The 15,501-nt window shown below is 40.7% G+C and overlaps 3 protein-coding genes across 3 annotated transcripts; 2 read left to right on the top strand and 1 right to left on the bottom strand.

Annotated features, from left to right (window-relative positions):
* Nucleotides 1-1,415: 1,415 nt before the first annotated feature.
* On the top strand, nucleotides 1,416-4,324 carry LOC311487006 (uncharacterized protein). The gene is made up of 4 exons (XM_084543087.1): nucleotides 1,416-1,898; nucleotides 2,048-2,148; nucleotides 3,241-3,396; nucleotides 3,537-4,324. Exons 1-4 carry the CDS (start codon nucleotides 1,592-1,594, stop codon nucleotides 4,002-4,004), a joined length of 1,032 nt encoding a protein of 343 aa, XP_084399213.1. The 5' UTR covers nucleotides 1,416-1,591; the 3' UTR covers nucleotides 4,005-4,324.
* A 936-nt stretch (nucleotides 4,325-5,260) lies between these two features.
* LOC311487055 (putative E3 ubiquitin-protein ligase ariadne-2) lies at nucleotides 5,261-8,615 on the top strand. Its single transcript, XM_084543154.1, has 4 exons — nucleotides 5,261-5,854; nucleotides 6,019-6,119; nucleotides 7,103-7,258; nucleotides 7,351-8,615. Exons 1-4 carry the CDS (start codon nucleotides 5,740-5,742, stop codon nucleotides 7,801-7,803), a joined length of 825 nt encoding a protein of 274 aa, XP_084399280.1. The 5' UTR covers nucleotides 5,261-5,739; the 3' UTR covers nucleotides 7,804-8,615.
* cirop (ciliated left-right organizer metallopeptidase) lies at nucleotides 8,278-15,434 on the bottom strand (the record flags this gene model as incomplete). Its single annotated transcript, XM_084549114.1, has 14 exons — nucleotides 8,278-8,458; nucleotides 9,138-9,247; nucleotides 10,378-10,509; nucleotides 10,961-11,068; nucleotides 11,328-11,424; nucleotides 11,536-11,605; nucleotides 11,680-11,863; nucleotides 11,953-12,098; nucleotides 12,257-12,341; nucleotides 12,434-12,559; nucleotides 14,357-14,506; nucleotides 14,586-14,637; nucleotides 14,858-14,951; nucleotides 15,035-15,434. The coding sequence occupies 14 exons, from the start codon at nucleotides 15,432-15,434 to the stop codon at nucleotides 8,278-8,280; spliced, it is 1,935 nt and encodes a 644-aa protein (XP_084405240.1).
* Between the last annotated feature and the right edge of the window lie 67 nt (nucleotides 15,435-15,501).

The raw sequence follows: 15,501 nt of genomic DNA, 5'->3' as shown, positions 1-15,501 counted from the left end.
ATTTGCAAAGCAAGAATTTCATTGCATGGTCTAAACTGCTGCTCTTACTGCTGTTTAGACATATTGACATCTTGAATCTTGAATAAAGCCACAGAACGATCTGCTCTCTGACACTAAGAATTCATCAAGACGTGGAGTGGGCATGCAAGAGTTAATTCGTTCTTTTTGAAAAAAAAAAAAAAAAAAACCTGTTTATAACTATTTATAATGACTGTCATAATAATATTTAAGGGTGCAGATGATAGTCAGGCGGTGGCGTCCTCCATTTACTCCACTGGATCGTGGATTTGGACATGGATCAAATGTCTTTTACGTTGGATGCAAGATTTAGGCTATTACTCTGGAGAGTAAAAATACAGTTTTAACAATTAAATCAGACTGTCCACTTACATAAAAAAAAAAAACAATCTAAACAAGAATGATTACAATTGTAAGATTATTTCAAAGTAAAATAAAATCCAAATAAATGACCTTTTACCGCAAAAATGCACCACTGGTGCAAATAACGTCTTTGCAATTTTAGAGGACAGCTGCTATAGCCCAGAACTGTCTCGACTGTTCTGTCTGCACTGATTTATTCTTAGACAAAACCCCTCCTTGTACCAGCTTTCACTATACTGAGCCCCAGATGATGCCGGCGTTTATTTGCATACAGAGCCCGAAACTGAGATCGGATCTGGAGACGCATTGTTAATGGTAGCCCACTGCTAAAGGCCAGCTTACGGCATCTTCAGTACGAAGTGAACTCTACGTTAAAGATCAGGCATAACGATCAGACATGTGAAGCTCAGCCTAATGTCTTGGGTTGTGAGCTGCACCACAAAATACAGACAGTAGGACCCGAAAGATTTTGACAAAGAACATTTGAATACATATCTCAAGGGCGTTGTTTAGACGTAAATAGAGTTCCGCGGTATCTCTTTCATCATATTCTAGTGGGACTTTTTAAAATTTATTTTCTCACTGACGGCCTCTGTCAGCCTCCAGTTGTTCCAGTGTGTCAACATCCCACAGAGAATGCAGTACAACCACATTGGTGCGCGTGTTCTCTCTCTCTCTCTCTCTCTCTCTCTCAATTTATGTCTAAGACCATACCACATGCAGCTTAATGTTGCTGACTTAAGAAGCGAAACCTCAAAAGTAAGATCATTCATTTGTGGGCTTTGTCACAAAAAAGAGGGCCTCTCTTATTAAAGCAGTAAAGACGAGAAATGTGTTTGTTTCATTTGTTTCTACGCACCAGTTTTATAATAGAAAATGCCAAAAATGACGACCTGAAAGTGTGACTTTAGAAGAAAAAGAGAAAATGTAGAAAAAACGGCTTATCTTTGAGCAATTTCCTTTTTTTCAGTGATATCCATCAGCTATTGGATGATCGATGATCTCTGGGTTTAACTTGTTTCCTGGTTAAGCCACTGAGCTGACTCAACCGCCACACCGAGGACTGTTTCTTAAGTTTGAGGGGTGATGTATGATTTTTTTTTTAAAACGCGTCATTTATGGAAAAAATAACATGACTTGGATAATAAAGTAATCGAATATATTACTTTACGGGTTATTCGTGCGCGACCGTGAATGCTATCTCATCGGGATGGGCTCCAAGTTGACAACAGAGGGAAATACGGATTCTACGAGCAACAGTGAGACACCAGAAAGGAATCCTCCCACAGTGATAAGAAATATTGCCTTTACTAATGCCAGAAGACCAAGAAGACTTCGACAGAGAAACATTTTCAGAACTGCACACGCAAATCCTCATGCGCCTTCAGGGAGAACAGGTTTGGACACTTTCCTGGAATATTTTGAGGAAGAAGACAGCTCGACAACTGAGAAGGAGAAGTGTTACGACCCCAACGACCCCACGCTGAGATTTGTTGATAGAGAGGATGATATGGATTGTAAGTAGTCAAAGGCCCCGACAATTAATTTTCAGATTTAAAAAAATGATCCTAAAGAATAGTCTGGATATGAGTTTTTGGAACCGTTGTCCATAAGCAGTAACACTAAGCATCTTTTTCTCTTCCTTTTGTGTGTGTTTGTCTTATAGTTTTGTGTCAAAATTACAAGTCTCGGAGAGCACTGATGTCCTGTGGTCATTCTGTCACCCCCATGTCCCTCACCAACTGGTGCCACCATTTGTTGGACAAGGTAAGTGAAATTTTACCAGTTAATCTAATAACAAAATTCAACAATTTATACCGATCAGCCACAACAATAAAACCACTGACAGGAGAAGTAAATAACATTGACCATCTTCTGACAATTCAATGTTCTGCTGGGAAACTTTTGGACCTGGCATTCATGTGGATGTTACTTAGACATGTAGCACCCACCTAGACCAGACCACGCACCCCCACCCCATAGCAATGATACTCCTTGATGGCAGCAGCCATCCCCAGCAGGATGCAGCCTGACACTGACACACACACAAAAACAGTTTAGGAACAACTCAAAAAACATGACCTCCAAATTCACTAGATCCCAAACTGATCAAGTATCTGTGGGATGATCCACAGAGGCCCCTCCCCTCAACCCATAGGACCCAAAGGCCCCCATTAACATCATTCTGTTGCCAGGCGCCACAGGACACCCTCAGAAGGCCCATGTCCATTCTCTGATGAGTCACAACTGTTTTGGAGGCACAAGGGAGACCTACACAATATTAGGAAGGTGGTCAAAATATTATACCTGATCATTGTTTAGTCAATGAGCTTTAGATCACATGGTTCTACTATAGGCTCTGCCCTCAAAAAACTGTCCCTTTTGTGTTTTATCTCTTTGCAATGAAGCTTTTTTCCATCCTGTGGCTAGAACTGACCCTCTTACATTTGCATCTGAAGCATATAACATTTGTGATTCTCTTTATCCCCATTACAGCCAGGAACTAAAGCTTGAACTAACTTGTGGTCCCCACATGTTCCACAGATGTTGCTAGGTACATGGTTGTAACCAGAATTCTTCAAGACTGAAAGTACAAAACGATGAATCCAAACGAGGCCGCTTGCAGAGGGGCATGCCTATAGGTTACTCATAGAATCAGGGGTTACACTACCATTGAGTTTATCATCATATGGAGTTTTCCAGAAAAAAAATGTAAACACACCGTACTACTAAAATATCTTAAATGGTGTATTATGTTCACAATCTGTGCTTTGATTGTCAGAGTACAAGGTGTATCTCCTGATGTCTCCTGAACAGATAACGGATCAAACAAACGTTTTCTTCATTTCAATCCCCAAGGGCGAGGCCACGTTTGTGTGTGGCCAAACAGACTGCAATGCTGAGTGGTCATTTGATGAGGTCTGTAAAATGGCTCTTCTAACTCCTGAAGAAACTGAATACTTTGAAAAACAATTGTTTAGTCGAGTTGCCAAGGACTACTTGGATGTCAAATCAGTGAGTATTTCACGTTATTATTATTTTTCATGTTATTATTTACAAGATGGAATATAAACTACACTTACATTTAGGTTAAATTCATTTGTATACAAAGGTGAATTTTAAAAGATGCTTTTTAAACCGACTTTTCCCGGCAGTGTCCTGGCTGCAAGTCCTCTGTGGTGCGGACTGACCCCAACAACCTACGGGTCTGCTGCACAGTGTGCACAGCTGACAAACTTAAGCTCTATGAATTCTGCTGGCAGTGCCTGAAGGAATGGAAAAATCCATCTCAATATACAGACCGCTGTGCAAATGATGGTTGCTTCAACAAGTCACTGGAGGTATTGAGAACCTGCCCAAACATCGAATTTAAGGACGTGAGGGGCGTCACTGGCTGTCCCTCCATCCGTGCTTGTCCCACATGTGGCTTGCTGGTGGAGCATGACAAAACAAAATGTAAGAACATTACCTGTCCCCGATGCAAGGAGGAGTTCTGTTTTGTCTGTCTGCATCCCAGTAAAGTGTGCAAGTCATATTTCACAGCTTGCATCACTGGTGTAGCCCCTAGACAAACATCTATACCTGTATGGAACAGGCAGCATATGCTTAAGCGTTTGATTTAATGCTGTACATTCAAGAAATCCAAACACTCATTTGCTGTAGTCTGTTTTATTTACAGACCAGTGTTAATTGCTAGGCTCTACACAGGGCAAATTAAAGCTATACACAACTGGTAACAAGGCTAGTGTATACACTAGCCTACATGGAAAGTCCTTTCAGTCCTTGGCCAAAAGGTGTTTTTGGTGAAATTTCCAGCATGTGGATTTGATGTGAATGTTTTTGTTAAGTCAAGATCATAATGTATAATCTGATAACAGGACATTTCTATGCCAAGCAATACAACGTTTCTTCATTTTCTTCTCATTTAATGCACTGATCTAAAATGCTTAGATTGTACATTGTTTAGATAATTTCTCATTCACCCCTTGCAATGTGAGAATTTTAACAATAAAACTTAAGCCTGTAAACCATTACGTATCCAATATCCTCATTTTAATTTAATTTTTCCTGAAGTAGAAGAGACAGTAAATATGATCTGAATCTTGAATCCTGAATCTTGGACCTTGAGCAACAAAATAACTATGGACAGAGGAGGGAAATTTGGTCTTGTTTTTAGTTTTTCTTTTTTTTGTTGTTGTTTGTTTTTTGTTGTTTTAAATGGTTTATCCAAAGTTTTGTGTTGTGACTCAACAGTAACATTTCAGCTGCAGTGTAAAACTTTAAACCAAGCAATTGGATATGTGTCTCTCTTTTTTTTTTTTTTAAACTGAACAAGCTGTTTGAAGTATAACTCATTGGTACTGATATAAGAGCAATCTGGATGTTGTGTTCAGTAAATTCCTTAAACTGAACGGAACCAATAAATGCTACAGGGAACCGGAAGTCACCTTCATCACCCGGTAAGTATAATTAATAAAGTAAAATAAAAAGTAAAAAAAAATAATAATAATTAAAGTGCAAATGGTGAAAAAAAAACGTCTTTACAGTTTGATAGTTATATATATATATTTTTTTATTTTTTTTTTTCTTATATGGTGCAAACAAAGTTAAAACTGAACCAAACCAACTAACTCACTTCCTGGAATGGTGCGTGCAGAAGTCACGTGATATACCGACAAAATGCACGTACGTCAACTATTCAGAAGTAGCCTGTAAAAAAACCCCAAAACAAATATAACTTATTTTTTTATCATTAGTTTTCAAAAAAAAAAATAACTCCGCAGCACAGTTGCCCGCTAATTTATTTTAATTTAATTTTGTAATCTTTTATCTATTTTAAATTCAATTCCCTAGCGCACATACAGTGACACATACCCTTTCTTGCTACTTCTTGCCAAACTGGTTTCAAATCTGTCAGTCGGCCAACAGGTGAACTAACCATCAGGGCGCACACACATTTTTTAACCTCTAAATCTGTTTTGTCCAAAGAGTGTTTCTGTGACTTCAGTTTCTAATACTGGGATTATTTAATTCGTGTATTTGGGTCATTTACTTGTTTTTTCCGTAACGTCGGCGCAGAAAGGAAGAATTTGAGAAAATAAGTCTGCGTCTTAGCTCCTCGGTTCACAGCGGCGCTGGTGAGATCGCTTCATTTGACTTATTTAACCATTTGTACACTAAATTTGATGAATTGATGTGATCCGTGTAATATAATCTCTTTGAAGTGTACCACAGTGGTGGTTTATCATCTATTTCTAACGAAGGGGAAACTTGTTATGCGTGTTTGAGGATTGCAGGAGTGCGCTTGTTCAGATTGCAAGACTTTTATTTAGGAGATCGTGAATACACCCCACCAAGATGGACTCTCAGGTGTCAACTAAACAGAAGAGGCATCATTCATCTAAAAAGGAGAAATGTTACGACCCCAACGATCCTACGCTGAGATTTGTTGATGGAGATGATGATATGGATTGTAAGTAGTCAAAGAAAGAGACCAGCAGTTGATTTCAGATTTACAAAGATGATCTTAAACAGTAACATTTACAGAGAGTCTGGACATGAGTTTTTTGAACCGCTGTCTGTAAGCAGTAACACTGAATATATTTTCTCTTTCTTTTGTGTGCGTTTGTCTTATAGTTTTGTGTCAGAATTACAAGTCTCGGAGAGCACTGATGTCCTGTGGTCATTCTGTCACCCCCATGTCCCTCACCAACTGGTGCCGCTATTTGCTGGACAAGGTATCCTATAAGTGAATTCTTGTAAATAATTTCATAAGAAACTGAGAAACTATTCATAGTCAGTGAGCTTTTATTTGTATCACATAGTTCTATTTTGTGACTAACTGAGAATAACTGAGAATCACGGACACCATTTTCATGACAGCTACCTTTTGTGATTGGTGTCAGGCAAATTGGTAAAAAACTATTAACTTAAACTTTTTCTATAGGTTGCACATTATTGGCTCTTTTATTGACATGACTGTCAGTAGACTGACAATCAGAGCTTTGATTCTACAAAGTACAAAGTGTATCTCCTGACTATTTCTCCCTGAGCAGAAAAGGGTCTTGTTAAGTGACTAGCTCAGTTTCAGTCCTGTCAGGTGGTTCTCTCAAAAAGATTATTATAGGGTTACTTTCATTTACCTCCTCCTCCTCAATAAAGGAAGACCATGCTGGATAGTCAGCAAGATTGACGTAGCATATTTTTTTAGCATAGCGCACATTTGAGGTTATTCAGGAGAACATTTACTCCCACGTTGAGAAGAAGACAAAAAACTTTAAAAATCAGCTTTAAAAAAAATGTGTGGTTCATGTGAGATTAGTTGCACATTAACTACTGAGAATTGTGCATTTAAATACTTCAGTCCATTGACAGCCCTTATTAATATGCAAACAGAATGAGGTCTAATTTATAGAAACTATAGTGCTTGGTGAAACATGTGCAAGGATGTCTGCAGTGGTGTAGTATTATTTTTATCATGTGGAATTCCATTTGCATAAACCACAAAATCTGGACTGTTGTGGCGCACTATGGCTGCAGCATGCACACTGAGTCACCTGCCTGAACCTGAAGTTGCTGTGCAAATAACCAAGCACTCAAAAAGCTGCAAGTTTAACTGGTTGCATTTCAGTCCCTAAGGGTGATGTCTGATGTCTCCTGGACAGATTACAGATCAAACAAACTCTCAGAAAGTTTAACTTGCTTCATTTCAATCCCCAAGGGCGAGACCACATTTGTGTGTGGCCAAACGAACTGCAATGCTGAGTGGTCATTTGATGAGGTCTGTAAAATGGCTCTTCTAACCCGAGAAGAAATTCATTACTTCGAAGACAAGTTGTTCAGTCAAGTTGCCAAGGACTACTTGGACGTCAAATTTGTGAGTATTTCAATCATGTTACTTACAAGATAGGATGCGAAACCACATTTACAGGTAAATAAAACAAACAAATCTGTTACTTTACTTGGCAGTGTCCTGGCTGCAAGTCCTCTGTGGTGCGGACTGACCTCGACAACCTACGGGTCTGCTGCACAGTGTGCTCAGCTGACAAACAAAGAACCTATGAATTCTGCTGGCAGTGCCTGAAGGAATGGAGGCGTCCGTCTCAATATACAGATCGCTGCGCAAATGACGGTTGTGTCAACAAGTCACTGGAGGTATTGAGAACCTGCCTGGATGTCATCTTTAGGGATGTGAAGGGGGTCACTGGCTGCCCCTCTGTCCGTGCCTGCCCCACCTGTGGCTTCCTAGTGGAACACAACAGAGCTCTTTGTAAAAGCATCGTCTGTCCCAGATGCAAAGTGAAGTTCTGTTTTGTGTGCTTGAGGCTCTTTGAGGACTGCTTAAAGTCAAGTCCACCCTACAACTCTTGCTCCAAAGGTGTAGCCCCCAGGCAGACCTCCATACCTGTCTGGAGGAAATGATCTAAAGATGGTGTTCTCTTTAGTCCATTGAACGCTGAAAGTATGTCTGATGTATTTTGAAGATCTCTATGTTTGGAACTAAGACCCCCAGATGATAACATAGCCTTTAATCCAATTACAACCAAATCTAACAAATCATCATGTAGATAAAAAAAAAAAAATCTTCATCTACAAAGGTAACAAAAGTATCAGCATCTTGTCTTTCAGTGTTATAGCTACACAGATTCCTTATGAATCAAGAGAACTCTATACTGTGAGTTTTGTACATAACAAAATGATGTCACTAAATGCCTGTTTTATTTCAGTATCATTACCATAATGATAATAATCCTGTTATAGATACATACTGTATATAAATTAATGTTGATGATTTCTCAATAAAATTAGAACAATAACTGGACAAGTGCATGTTTTTTTTTCTCAGTTTCACAAACACTGAATTCAGGATTTTGCCTTAACATTTTTACATTAACCTTACGGATTGCTGCGATCCTCTGGGGCCACACTGTGGATTCTGATCGTCCAGCAGCGACACTTCCTGTAAGACACGATCAGTGCAGCCACGAGACACACAGCAGCAGTGAAGCAGACAATGAGTCCTGGTCTGAGGAGGGACCAGGAGTGATTCTGGGTGGAAGTTAAAGTCTCAGGGTCACTGTGCAAAAAAAAAAATGATAAAGTCAGTACGAGTTCCATGATACTGTTAAAGCAAGACGGTATGAATTTTTCATCAACAAAATCTTGAGTTTGTGCTTAAAAGATAATAAAATGTGTGTTAATAGTAGATTTTCTATGCCTATGATTAGGGTGTTAAACATATGGTCCAGTGGCCAATACCGGCCCACCTAAGGGTCCAATCTGGTCTGTGGGATGAATTTGCAAAGTCCGAAAATTACATAGAAGACTGACATTTTTCAATAAAATAGACTGCTAATTCCTAATTTGTCTACTAGGGGAGACCCAAAACTGAACAATAGATGGCAGTAATGCGCTGAAATTCCACTAAAATGAGTTCTATCTAAGAAGAACATTTACCATTCACTCCTATGTGAATGGTAAAATGAATTGTGTTGACCTGTTTCTGTCACTGGCAGTTTTAAATGTACAGACATAACTATCCATTTTAATTCTAATTTCTGAATATCAAGCATGTGTCATAGGAATCGGGGCCAGTCCTGATGATTCTGCGCTTTTTTTTTTAGTTTAAGTAGACTCCTCACATTACAAGATCATCTGGGATGCCAAAGTTTACCTGTCAACATGCATTTCAAGCTTGCCAAAACCTAAAATCTCAACTGTGGTTCAAGGCAGTGCTGGTTTAAAGTTTTACTTGCCATGTGATGCAAGCAGAAAAAGGCTTGGCATCATCTAAGGGAGGCTTGACGTCAGCGTACAGACATAACCTCTTGTGTGGGCAGAAGACTAAACCCTGGTATCCTTTTACCTGAGTATGGACAAACGGAAAGAAAGAACAGATTATGATACAATTTCATATGAAAACTGGGATCTGTAAACAGTCAGAACTGAGTATTATATAGTGAATATCGTGGGGGAAATAAAACACTGGGTGGGATGAGTCATGTTCCTTTTTAGGACTTAAAGTTTTAAAGAGAGGTTGATGAATTCAAGTCAGGTTACTTCCTCAATATGTGAATATGGTAAATGGTAAATGGCCTTGCTTTTATATAGCGCTTTTCTACCTATTGGTACTCAAAGCGCTTTTACAGTCACAGACACATCTACCCATTCGCTCACACAAGCACATACACATTCACACACCAGTGCCACGCACTGGGAGCAACTGGGGGTTCAGTGTCTTGCTCAAGGACACTTCGGCATGTGGCACATTCCGGGGATCCGAACCGCTAACCCTCTGGTTCGTGGACAACCCGCTCTACCTACTGAGCCACAGCCGCCCCAAATAAAAACATACATAGGTGTAAAATACTGTTCCTCCCAATTCCATTGTGCTATATAGTGCATATGCGTTAGTTGCAATAGGCCTAGGCAGCTGGGGGACAATGCTCTGAGCATATGTGCTCTACTCTCTTCTCTCTCACATCAAGCTCCAAGCTCCTGTTGTCTGGCACCGAGCTCCTGTCCTCTAATTTCTTATCTAATTTCTTCTCTATTACTAACCACGCAATTCTGTGCTACTACCGTATAGCATGTTAACTCCTGTGTGTACGTACAGTAGCTCACACATGACCTACCTGACTTACTTTACAAAATTTATTTTTATTGTAGGCTATAAGGTATACTGTATTATCTTATTAATTTATTTTAATCTCATTTCATAGGGTGATGTGTGAATTGTAAATTGGGGATCTAAGAGTTAACTTCACATATAGATGAGAATGTAGTTGATTCTTAGTTTAGCATCAAATCAGTAGATGAAAAAGGAACAATAATGGAAAATATAAATGAATAAATACATCTAACATAAACCCAGCTACTTACCTTGTTTTTTTTTTAATTCACATTTTGATGAGAATGTGGAAAAACTGTCTTATATTAAGCAGTATTACCTGCTCTTCAACATTGCAGTTATACCATTATACTATGTGACGTTACCTGAACAGAGAGCCCTGCTGGACAGTCCACCCACCCAGATCCAAGCACCTGGATTTGGAAACTGTTGGCTCCAGTACACCTATGTCTGTAACATTGACCCTGCACAGAGCTGTTGAGCCCAAGAATTTGATCCTGGGTTTTAAAGACAGACAGGTGAAGAAATGCACTGATCAGGCATAACATTATGACCACCTTCCTAATATTGTGTAGGTCTCCCTTGTGCCTCCAAAACAGTTGTGACTCATCAGAGAATGGACATGGGCCCTCTGAGGGTGTCCTGTGGTGTCTCACAACAGAATGTTGTTAGTGGGGGTCTTTGGGTCCTATAGGCTGAGGGGAGGGGCCTCAGTGGATCATCCCACAGATACTTGATCAGTTTGGGATCTAGTGATTTTGGAGGCCAGGTCAACACCTTGTGCTGTTTTTGTGTGTGTCTGTGTCAGGCTGCATCCTGCTGGGGATGGCTGCTGCCATCAAGGGGTGTCATTGCTATGGGGTGGGGGTGCCTGGTCTGGTCTAGGTGGACGGTAAAAATTAAGAAGAAAGAAAAAAACTGAAAAGAAATCACAAAATTAACACGCACCTGTCTGATCAGGCTGGAGAAGAAGCAACGGCTCTCAATACCAAAAATCTCCCCACCCCAGTCATCTTCAGCAGACAGCCTGGCATTTTCACTTTTCCAACATTCACTCTGAAAAGAAAGAGGATGAAAGCTAGTAAAATTGTGATCCTGCAATAAGACACAAAGCACATTAATTCACTAAATTTTGATCTGACTCTTCAGGTATTCTACGAAGCGCAGGTTTGAATATTGTAATACGTTGTTTTGAAATTAAGGAACAGAGAATGCAAAATGAGTAAGAAATAATTTTTTTCCATTTATAATCTGGAGAGTTTTGTTTAGTCAAGAATATTTTCATGCAAATCCCATGAGAGGAAACAAAACTCACCCCGTTCTTGAGGGTTTTATACACTCGGCAACCCTCCAGGTATGGATCAGTCTGGCACCCCCCCTTGTGGAGGTGAAGAAAATGACACCCAGGTCCACTGAAAAGGAAGAATAACGTTTGCACACATTAGAGCTGGAAATATAGTGTGGAAAAAATAAGTAAAACGGGTTCAACTTAAAAACTTAAATTAGAATAAACTTAAATGTACCTGCCAGAGCAGAAAAAGGATGAGGAGTTGTCTTGGCAAGTTGACAAGGAGCCAAAAGCTGCTCCTTCACCTATTAAAAAGAAAAAAATATATATTGTTATATTAAGCTGATTTTAAAGGTGTATACATTTTATCTTTCTTTACCGTTTCCCCAGACCAGACTCTGTGCCCGACTCAGGTTGACAGTGTACCATCCCGTGTCCTGCAAAGCAGCTAAGGTGACGGGGTCGATACGGACTGCGGTCGACTCTCCCAGCACCGACGCCATGATGGACCCCTGCAGCACCCGGGACTCCCAGTGAGAAGACACTCTGCCTGGTGACACATCCTGACGGACAGAGGCATACTGCATGTAGAAGCGTAACGCAGGTAAGGTCAGTAAGTTAGAGTTGGCTGAACTCTGAAGCTGCTCAGTACCAGGTTCTCTAACGGGCCTCCCAGTTCAGGATCAGTGGACGCCAGATGCTCCTGCAGGGCTGAAATGATGGACGGGGTGTAAATCCTCACCTGGCCTGATCCGTCAGAGTGAGTCACCTTGCCTCTAGGAGAACATCTAACACCATCTGTAATAAACTGACATGTAAGCCCTGAATCCATTCACACCTGCCAATCTTTGGTTAAATGACCTCACAAATGATACACTATTACATTTTAATATAATACTACATTTTGTATTAAAGTTTGATATTGTACCATAAAATATCAAAATGTGTTTCACAACCTTGAGAAGAGGAGGAACAGTCTTGCCAGGTGCTGAAGAGATCCTTAGAGAAACCGAGGGCGTGAAACATCTCGTGGATCAAAGTCTGGAAAACAGACTATCACTGTAATCCATCACCCTATGACCCCCTTACAACAACAAACTATCCATAATAATAATAATAAAAAAAGATCATACCTGTACTGTAGTCTGGTGGCTGTACACAGATCCTGTCATTCCATCCCTGCAGATGACCACTACCCCAGCCATAGGTCGCCCGTGGGTGTCCGTCTGGCAGTGGACAGCGTAGGCCGACACATTAGGCTGGACGACCAGGAGAAATTACAGTGTGAGGAAAAAGACCCAGAAATTTGAGGCCAAAACTGACTCATTAAAATAATCAGAAATTCAAAATTTCAACCCTAGAGTGTTATTGCAGGGCTTAAAGGAGAACTACTGTTTTTTACAACCTGGACCTTATTTCTGGCATAAAATACGATCGTTGACTCACCCATATAACTTTTGTGTCATTTGTAGTCAATCGGGAGATATTTAAATTTGTGTATATCCATATACTGGGAGTGACTGGGGCACCGAAACGCAGCCTCTAAATAACACATTATCTAACTTGTTAATTTCACCATTATTTTGTTATTGTACGCTAGTGCTATTCCATGTAGATTCTGTAGATTGGGGGTAGATTGACCTACAGACTAGGGATGCACCGATCCGACTTTTTCAGTCCCGATACCGATACCGATGCCTGGGCTTTGTATATCTGTCGATACCCGATACCGATCCGATACCATTGTTGAATTAATAATAAACTGCATACCTTCCACCTTATACCTTCCTTCCACCATGTAGAAGAAACTAAAGGCACCAGACTTTCCTAACTAAACATTAATTTCCTAACTAAGACAAAATAACATAGATGTAATGTATTGAATACTTATTTATTTGTTATTTAAAGAACAATTGTGCATCCAAATCGAAAATAGAATATAATCAAACTTCTTAAAATTAATTTAAATAAATAAACATTTACTTTGCAGACATTGCAAACAGCCGTCGAACTAGTTGGCGTGGCAAGCGTGAAATATCTCCACACAGCCGACTCTTTGGCTCGCTCCATGTTGCTTAAATGCTCCAACTCGTTCTTCTTCTTCTGTTTAATGGCGGATCATATCTTCACGACATATACCGCCACCTACTGGACTACTACACAGGATCTCCAACTCGTTCCAGCATGCGACACACGTGCTGCCAACGAATGACGTAGGATCTGCTGCGACGGAGGAAAAAAAAACAAAAACTGGATCGGCCCGTGGATCTGTTAATTTTTCCGATCCCCGATCCAGCTATTTTGTCAATATCGGGGCCGATATCCGATCCCAATATCGGATCGGTGCACCCCTACTACAGACCCCGGATGATGTCTTCTGACCTGGATGATGTCATCTCTGAGCGCCATGTGCACCCGCAACGGTTGGCTTGTTTACCTGTAATTTGCTACTTCTAGTTTATTGCTGAATATTTTTTCCAATTCTGAGGTTGTGGACGAACCATAGCAGTAGTAAATATTGGTGAAATTAACGAGATTCGTGGCAGATAATGCGTTATTTAGAGGCTGCGATTCGGTGCCCCAGTCACTCCCAGTATATGGATATACGCAGATCTAGATATCTCCCGAACGACTACAAATGACACAAAAGTTATATGGGTGAGTAAACGATGGTATTTTATGCCAGAAATAAGGTCCAGGTCGTAAAAAATAGTAGTTCCTCTTTAAGAAGACTTTTTTTACTTAAATTTTCATGGAGAAAATCGAGATTAATAAAGTTACCATATATGGTTCATTGCCCTTAAGTGGTAAACAAATGTACATGTATTTAGACTATTAGAACATAAATGCTGACTCAGGAACTTGTCAACATATACATTATCACATTAGCCCACTTCTTCACGGTGCCTAATAAAGCAGTTATGTTCAGCGTTCATGCAGAGGTGGACCTTGCAGACCACATTTGCACAGGGGCGCAATTTAAAATGCGTGCTGAAGTTACCATATATGGTCCCTCCCCCCATAAAGGGTTAATCTTTTAATGTCCAAGATCTTACCTCTGCTCTGCACTTGTCAGTGGCCTGTACGTGGAGATAAAGCAGGAAGTCAGCATCAGGGACTCCTGCACCTTCGGGCCTGAGAACGATCCTGCGAGGCGAGTTAGCCTCAGGGTAGATATCACATCCAGCCAGGTGATCATCTGGGATCTGTTGAGAGCAGTGACCGTAAAACCAATGGTTTTCTTCCAGCTCTCCAAAGTCAAGAACGCGATCATCTGATACTCACAGTCACATCAAGGCAAGTCTCAGCTCTGTAGTTGCTGGTGGCTCTACCACACCTGAAAGAAGAAAATTTTAAGATTATTATTTCATCACCTGGCAGGCTAGACTCTTCATATCTAATTATGCTGTCTTTTTAAACTTTATATTTTTTTCTATTTCATGACATCTTTAAAAATAACTTCTTTCTTCTTCGATTACTTATGCATTTGCTACTGTTGTTACTCCCCTGCCCATCTCTGGGAAGGTAACAACAAACACACACCAACACATACTCACCTGTTGTAGTTGACAGTACTTGAATTCTTCCAGAGAAACTTGCAGTATTTGTTGACGTCTCTTCTGAGCAGCAGTGGGCCCAGTCCTCTGTTCACTGTTAAAAGGTCAACAGTTCATGACTGCATTATACGTAAGCGTCTCTTTGGTACATGCGAGGGTGTGTTCTCTGTTTTTCACCTGACAGTAAAGACGACACCGTCCTCACAGCCTCTTCCACCGCCGCCTCCAGCCTTCCTTTCTCCATTTCTGATGGGTTGTTTCGATCTCTTGTCATCCAGGTTTGGATCCTGATTGGCTGCGGAGGGGCTGGGGCTAACTCATCAAGGCTGCTCCTCTGCTTCACCGACCGTCTTGGACGACTGGTTTGTCGGCTGGAAATTAGTTGAGACTCCTGCCGAGTCAAAGTTCCGAGTCTGGGCTCACTGGGTGGGCTGTCTGCAGCTCTGACCACTCTGACCTGAGACTGAACCTCATCAAAGATGCACTTCTGCTGGGCTCCAGGGAGCTCAACCACCAGCACCACCATTACCACCAGCAGCATCCTCGCCCTGAGTTTCTCAGATGGAGGCAAAGCCATAATTATATCCAGAACCTGTTTCAGGGAGGAGTAGGCAGAATTGTTAAACATTGTGTTTGCGGGGGAA

The sequence above is a fragment of the Chelon labrosus genome (assembly GCF_963514085.1).
Source record: "Chelon labrosus genome assembly, chromosome: 1".
NCBI lineage: Eukaryota > Metazoa > Chordata > Actinopteri > Mugiliformes > Mugilidae > Chelon > Chelon labrosus.
Note: the sequence above shows the minus strand (reverse complement) of the source record. Positions and strands in the feature narration are given on the sequence as shown.